The sequence below is a fragment of the Ixodes scapularis genome, unplaced genomic scaffold (genome assembly GCF_016920785.2).
Source record: "Ixodes scapularis isolate PalLabHiFi unplaced genomic scaffold, ASM1692078v2 PGA_scaffold15__6_contigs__length_5221840, whole genome shotgun sequence".
Taxonomy (NCBI): Eukaryota; Metazoa; Arthropoda; class Arachnida; order Ixodida; family Ixodidae; genus Ixodes; species Ixodes scapularis.
The window spans coordinates 1,010,634-1,018,609 of record NW_024609841.1 but is presented as its reverse complement, the minus strand read 5'-3'; the positions used below and the strand labels follow the sequence as shown (position 1 = coordinate 1,018,609).

General features: G+C 49.1%; 1 protein-coding gene across 1 annotated transcript; it reads left to right on the top strand.

Moving 5' to 3' along the window:
* Window positions 1-263: 263 nt before the first annotated feature.
* Window positions 264-7,533, top strand: LOC121835607 (insulin-like growth factor-binding protein complex acid labile subunit). Its single transcript, XM_042290041.1, has 2 exons — window positions 264-1,212; window positions 7,427-7,533. The coding sequence occupies exons 1-2, from the start codon at window positions 264-266 to the stop codon at window positions 7,531-7,533; spliced, it is 1,056 nt and encodes a 351-aa protein (XP_042145975.1).
* The last annotated feature ends 443 nt before the right edge of the window (window positions 7,534-7,976 follow it).

Below are 7,976 nucleotides of genomic sequence, written 5' to 3'. Positions count from 1 at the left end.
AGGTTCTTATGTAACTACGAGCTTAATGACCACAGGAGTGCCATTGACGACTGTGGTTTCGGATGCATCGTGGGTCAGGTTGCACTCAGGATGGTCTAAGAGTGTCAAAAAGAGCAGGGATATTTTCAACGTGTGTACGTATGATACGAATCCCACAGTTTGTTACGCCGATTCCTCGCAAATCCTTAGGCGGCGCAACACTGGTTCGCTTTTACAGGTTTCCGGTACTTTTCCTTTTGGGTCTGCTCACGGAGCCGCATACGATGACGGGAGCCACAGAAGAGCTGACCCCCAGTGTGTGCGAGCCCGCAGACCAGCCAATGTCCTGTCGCTGCGACGAAGTGCGGTACCCCGACATGGAGGGCGGCATGGAAGTGACGTGTTTCGTGGTCAGGACGTTGTCAGCCGACCATGCCGTCTTCAAGTCCCTGGAAAGGCTACAGTCGGTCGTGGCGGTCACCTTCACCGCTTTCGGAGAGAAGTACAAATTGGACTTCGTACCCAGTTTGTTCCTGCGTCGGAAACCGCTCCTCGAGCGCCTCAAATTCTCGCAGGCCGAGCTGGGCTCTCTGAAGAGTCACTCTTTCTACAACCTCTCCAAGCTCGCCGTTCTTTCTCTCGATTCCAACGGAATCACGCAGCTCCAGAAGGATTCTATCGCCCACTTACCACGGCTGAGGAAACTCGAATTGGGAGACAACAAACTCCAGCGGGTAACGACGCGCTCCTTCACCCACCTTCCCCTGCTGACCTACCTGTTCCTCGAACGGAACCAGATCGAGGTCATCGAGGATCTCGCCTTCGCGGGGCTCTCGAAGCTGAAAGAGCTCGACCTGAGCGACAACGCGATGACCAACCTGACCGAGCGCACGTTCGAGGGCCCCTCCCAGGTGAAGCGTCTGGACTTGTTCAGGAACAAGCTGCGGCGGCTGGACGCCCGGGTCTTCGGCGCCATGCCCCTCCTGTCCGAACTCGACCTCAAGTACAACGAGATCTCCGAGGTGGATCCGGTGGCCTTTGACGGACTCGCGCACCTGACGGTCCTGCACCTCTCCCACAACCGGCTGCGGGTCTTGCCTGCCAACATGTTCGTCGGGGCGCCCAATCTGGTGACCGTGGACCTTTCGCAGAACAGGCTGCTCACGCTTACCTGGAGGACGGTCGAGGACTTGAGGAAGATCGGCGCAGAGTCCTTCGACATGAGCCTCACTGGTGAGCACCTTTTAAGGAACCGTCAAGATATGTTGTATTTTGGTAGAACCATGAGAAGTAAGATCCAGAAACCGAACTGCGTTCGGTTTCTGGATGTACATATTATGTCTTGAAATATGGCGCTTATGGATACCTGTAATGTGAAATGAATAAAACATGTTAATTCATAAAAAGAAAAAAAATAACGTGCGTTACTTTTTATCGGTAACGTGAACGCGTCGCTTGTATATTAAGGTAACGTAGGTCGGTAACGCATTTCTTTTATTTGCAAGCAACAAGTAACGTATCCCAGGGGAAAAAAACAAAAAAAAAACAAAAAAAAACAAAAAAAAACTTCGAGACAAGAAACGAAAGAAAGGTGGTCAAACATAACATCGTCTCCATAATAACCCTGAGACGGAGGAAAAATAAAAAAACGGACAGTACAACGAAGTCTCTTTTAGAGACTTCGTTGTACTGTCCGTTTTTTTTATTTTTCCTTTGTCTCAGGCTTATTATGGATACCATTCACCAGCTCGCCTGTGTTTTGTACCTTTCTTCAATAACATCGTCTCTAGATTCCTTCGACATGAGCCTCACTGGTGAGCCCCTTTTAAAGCACCGTGAAGATATATTTTCTCTGGGCTAACTAGTGCTCAGAAGAGGCAGTTCACAAAGCGTAAAGCAGGAATCAGCGTTTGATGATTTGCACTGCCTTCTTTCTTTAAAAAAATGCATTTGTGAAATTCGCATTCGTTTTCCACTCCAACTTCAAATTTGTTTTGTCTCGACCCGGCAGTCTCGCAGTGTATTGAAAGTGAACAAGAGCATTATCTCCACTCTAGAACCATCAGCTTCGTCGGGCTTGCCAGAGGTTTAACACGACGAAGCCGTAAAAACTCAAAAATAGAAGAAAAGAAATAGAAAAACGTTGCAGCATACAGCCGCTTCGGACCATGAAGTGAGACAGGAAGGAGCCTTTGGCGCCTGTAACCACATAATACCGAACGGAAGAGAAGGGTCATCCGATTACCGGCCATCGGCTCCCGATTCGCGGACATTCTAAGTGTGTTTCGTTACTCGAACGCATCAAATAATTTGATTTTAACAGTCGCTATAAAGATTTTAAATTCTAGCTCTACGAGATTACAGTTCACGAACGTGACCGACACTGGTCGGTGTGATAAGTCGCACACTGGACGCCATACTAAAAAGTGAAAGCCGTTTACAACTCCCTGTAACGCCGAATTGGAGCGCAGCTCTTGAGGAGGAGGAGGGAAGGGTACTGAAGGGAGGGTAGTCCCCCCACGTGACCCCCTCCCCCCGAGGTCAGCTGACCCGAGGTCACCTGACCTCGGGGGGAGGGGGTCACGTGACCTCGGGGGTGGGGTTGTCGCGTGACTTCGGGGGGGGGGAGGGGGGTCACGTGACCTCGAAGAGGGGGGCCACGTGACCTTTGGGGGTCACGTGACTTTGGGGCGTCACGTGGGGGTCCCCTTGGGGTCACGTGACCTTCGGGGTCACGTGGGGGTCACCTTGGGGGTCACGTGACCTTGAGGTGACCGTGGAAAGGGTCACGTGACCTTGGGAGGGGTCACGCGACCTCGGGGGTCACGCGACTTTGGGGTGACCTGGAGGTCACGTGACCTTGGGTGACCTTCGGAGGGGTCACGTGACCTGGGAGTTCAATTGGCCTGGGAGGGGTCACGTGGCCTTGGGGTGACCTTGGGGGTCACGTGACCTTGGGATAACCTTGGTTACGCCGACGGCGACGCCGCTCAAGCCGGAAACGGGCGCGTAAGAGTTGCGCTCTAAAACAAGAATCTATTGAAAGTCACAGTTGCATATATACTATCATATTTGCTACCAGGTCGTTGCAGGCCTCGTGACATGACAGTGCATTCCAAGGCCCTGTTATCACAGTAGAAAGAACCCTAAATAGAACTCTTAGAGGTCTCAGAGGCAGTGCATATGCTAAGGAAAGAAGTCTTACGTTTCTTATCAAAACGTCGGCTGCCACTCAGAGGCTTTTTGAAGTACTGTGTACGCCATTTTAGCTTCCACGCTACATTTAGCGATAATCTTCACGTCATGTGACATACGCCCCCATTCAGTTTCAGCCCTAAATTTAGGGGTAAACATCGATATCCCGTGATATGACGTCATAAGACATATGCACCAATCCAGTTTTCCTGCTAAATCTTGCAGAAAAATTCACGTCATGTGACCAAGGTCACGGCCGGAAGCCGTACACCAAATCAGTTTACCCGCTAGATTTGGCGGAGAAATTAATTTTACGCGACCAATGCACCCAAGTCAGTTTCCCCGCTGAAACTAGAGGGAAAATTTACATCACGTGACCCTGCTTCACATGAAATGTATAGACCAATTCCGTCTAGAAAATATGGCGAGACATTTGATGTCACATGACCAGTGCTGGCGGTAACGCGTTAGAGGTAACGGCGCTACCGATAACGAGTTCTTTTTCCTGTAACGTTGTAACGTACTCGCTGCATTTTTAAACCTTAACGGGTCACATACTTACGTTATTTATTTCGACCAATGTGTAATGTAGTTACGCTACCCGTTACACATTGATCCCAAGACTTGAAGTAATTTCACCATAAAAAATAAGGCAATTACCTTCATTCTCTGGATGTACATAACACTTCTTGAAATTTGGCGCTTATGCATATTTGTAATGTCTAGAGAGTGAAACGTGTTAATTTATAAATACAAAAAAGTAACGCTAAAGTAGCGTACACATCGCGACACTGTTAGCGCGAACACGACATCGGCGCATTTTCGCATTTTACTTCTAAATAGTATTAGCGAACACGAAATGTTTTCGCTTACATTATAGAACTAAATAAGCTCTTTCCGTAGCAATAATAACTTGGATGACATCCCTTGGTTTCAAAGAGAAAAATTGAAAAAAAACGGTGATCGCTTGTTCGCGCTAACAGTGTCGCGCTCTGTACGTTACTTCTTAACGGTAACGATAACGCGTTCCATTTATTTGAGCGAGTAACGTATTTCGCTACTTTTCTTCGGTAACGCCTAGAAAACTGCACATGACCTACGCAATATCAGTTCTCTGGTTAAATTTAGCGAGGATACTGATAAAGATATAGGTTATTTTTCACTCCTCGAAACGCCTGTTAAAGGTATTTAAAACAAATTTACGCGATCGCTGCTTCAAATGCTGCGTTTCACTCATTATCTTACTTTAGAGATAAATGTCACTGCCATTTCTTTTTACTATCTCAGTTTTTCGTTTCAAGTAGCACGTATATGAAAATATGATTCGATTTCTAAAGCTAAACGCAGGAACTTGCCACGGGAAGCCGGGTCTCGAGTCGCATCAGGGTCTGGAAACATCCAGCGGGTCATTGTATTCGTGAGCCTCTGTCTCGCTCCGAGCCGAACAAACGACTCTCTGGGGTTCGCTCAATGAGCCCGAACGATTTCAAGTGAGGCATGGCGGCGTTCTTTCGGGGCCTGATCGGTCCGACCTTGCGGACCCCTCCCCGAAATCTCTCGGGTCTTTCAACCAAACTCGAAAGGCGTCGTCGGCGCCCTCCCACTGGCCTCCCTCGGGGAGAGCTCCCGTGACGGAGTACTCGAACAACGGTGATCCACCTTCCTCCTGGCGGAGCGGAATTTCTTCCGTATTCTGTGTTTCCGATAGAGAATACCAGCTTGTTATTGCTACGCGCTATACTGTCCGGAAAACAAAAGTTGACATTACTGCGAGTGTCACTGTCCTACCCGGAGATTTGTTATTTCAATTCGCAAGGGCCTGTACCGCGGTAGTTGTTATAGAAACCCATGAAATTAAGAAAAACTCATTAGTTCTCTGTAATCGTGAGTACATCCGCCTCAATATGACGTGGTAATTCGTGTCTCGTAAATATGGACTTTGATAGTGTGGAGAGCCAGTGATGCGGGAAAGACTGAGGGAGAGGAGATGATGCGAGCGCGCGGTGACCCGGAAAGCTGAGCTTTGGCTGGAATGATTAGTGAGTGCATGTAAAGCTAGCTGCCCTTGTCTCTACTCACACTTCGAACGCATTCAAAGGTTGAGCAGATACAAAGGCAGCTGGCTTTGTGTCTACCCCTTAATCGTTTAACCAGAGCTCAGCGCTCTCGCGGCTTCGCGTACTATAATAATATCCACTCCCTCATTTCCTCCCCGTACATTGACGTATTTCTCGGGAACAAACTGGGAAAATGCATGGATTTTGTGTCTCAGTATTAAGGACGACTCATACTATGAATGATGTTTTGGGAACGGAGGTAGTCGAGACCGGTTATAACGAAGTCGGTTATAACAAAATAGGGGATATAGCGAAGTGATTTCCTATTCCTGTTGACTTCGTTATAACTGCTCTCGAGAACCTTATTAATGAAACATGACTCGAAGGCGAACGCTAAGCTAGTGTGTGCCAATCACCGGAACAGAGCGAAGCATGTTACAGCCCCCCACGGGAGTCTCGCTCGCTGACGCTACATCGTCACGTGCCTCGTTCCGGCGCTCTAATTGGCTCAGTACCTTTGGCCATTTGTCTTATACTGAAAGAAAGTATAGAACGTATTGAACTAGGAAGAGTGATTAATCACTGTCGGTTCTCCGAGGCGCGTCTTGTGAATAAGCAACACGCAACGACTGAGAGGCCACCCTTCGCATCTCCCTGCAGACAGGCATTTTGCTGGATGATATCGCAGAAATCAGCATGCAACAGTGCAGAAGAGCACGTTTACAATCACTAATTCAGAATTATTTCGTGCGTAATGAGCGTGAGTCACACTATAACAACGTGTAAAGCCGTGCCTTTTATCGTTCGACTATCAGGATTATTGACGCTTGAAACTGTGCCGTCACCACAATAATGCAACTGCACCCACATACATTTTTTTTTTCAAATGCAGGTAACCAGGTTGAATTCTTTTAATACAAAACTTCCACCGTAGATAACTCTGATTTCTTCTTAAAATTTGAAGCACGTGTTACGGTCCAACGATGTTGGCCGGCTGCGAAATACCTGCGCCGCGATCTTCGCCGGCCGCTCGACGCAGGTGTAGTGAAAATTACAGGAGGACACTCAAGACTGCTTACCTGTAGGAATGCGAAAGCATTATAGTCTCGCGCGGTCGCATTACAGTCCACCACAGGAAGCACACAACGAGCACAGATGAAGTCCCAAGCGCATGCACCTTTCGCAGATGGCGCTCCGGCGGTGATATCACGAACCCCCATTGCGCAGGCGAGGCGCCTCGCCCTCTTCACCGCTTCTGTGACGAAACATCTGCGTTGTTGTGTTTTTCATTGTGTCTTATTTGTGAGGCGCGTCCGCTTTACTTTGAGCGGCACGTGCTCGATGACGTATTTTCATGTCAATCTTTCGGCCACAACGCCGACGTCACCTTTTCGTGTAACAGAACATATAAGGCCTTTCGCCTTAAAAAAAAAAAAAAGAAACAGAGGCAGAGTGGACTCGGAGATGCTTCGAGAATTCGCCAGCCGCAAAAGCTTCGAAAACAACAAGTTAAAGGGATAGTCCGCCGTTTTCTCGAACTACCGAAGCTAATGGTATTTTCTGAACGCTGGGAATTCGCCCTTTCTGAAATGGTCCTTGACATCTTGAAATTGACTGTAGTTAATTAGAAAAGTCCAAATTAATACGATAGCGAAACCATATTCGTGACTTCCGGCCGGGAGGTTTCGGTTTCTCGTGCGGTGGTGCTGTGACGTCACTGTTGGGTAGGCATGGCGGGCATGGCCAGGAAGGCTGTGGCGAGACGTGCGGCTGGTGCGGCTAGCTTTCTTTAGGAAACAAATTGCGCAGGCGTTTGACTCGAAAAGCATCCGCAGCTGCTCCGAACTCGACACCGCGGATTTAGAGTTCGATCTCCGTGAGTCTCTGTTCGCCTTCGATCCGCCGGCGTTGCCTCATCGCGCCAACGGCGGTGGCGAATACGGTCTCCCGGCCCCGCTGGGCAGTGCTACCTGTGCAACCCGCCGACAGTGATGGAGACTGGTAAGACTCTTTGAACATTTCTCTTTTTCTATGATGTCGGTGCTCTCTACTGATCACGTACACTTGCCACACGTGTTCCTGCCACAGGTGCTGCCCCGCGCTGCGGGACGAAGATCTATGTTGTGCGGAAGTTTCGTGATGGGTCCGCTCCTTGGTATCAGTTGCATCACGCGCCACGAGACGTTCTTCTGCAGGGACGTACTCGAAGTCCACGCTCGTCACGTGCGATACTACTCACCGATATACGTGGAGTGCTGCGACAACAACCGGTGGGGACAGTCCCCACGAGGTCTGCCCGTGAATGTTAGAAAGCGCGCGCGCTCATGACTTTTGGTGGGTTCCTCGGCGCACGAGGGTCCGTGCATCCGAGGCCACTTCTTGAAGCTGTGAGCACGTTCGTATAACCTTCACAGCACGAATGCGAGATTTACGCTCGAGCACGTCTATTTCCTAGGAGCCTGGTGTCGCTAGTTTATCCCCCCGCACATTCCAACACGCACTTGTTATGAAACGCTAGTGTGCAGCGCTACCAAATCTAGTGATGCGACCGCGTGAGTCTGCCTAGCGTCCCATTTGCGCGAGATAAACCGCGATACCAGTACTCTCGCTCGCGCCAGTAGCTTTGACATCGTTGTAGGAGAAGCTGTCATATGTTCGTGATGTGGCACACATGCAGGAAACACCAGGTGCAATGGCAAGATAAACCAAAATATGCTTGAATTTATTTGCTAATTACGTTATTTC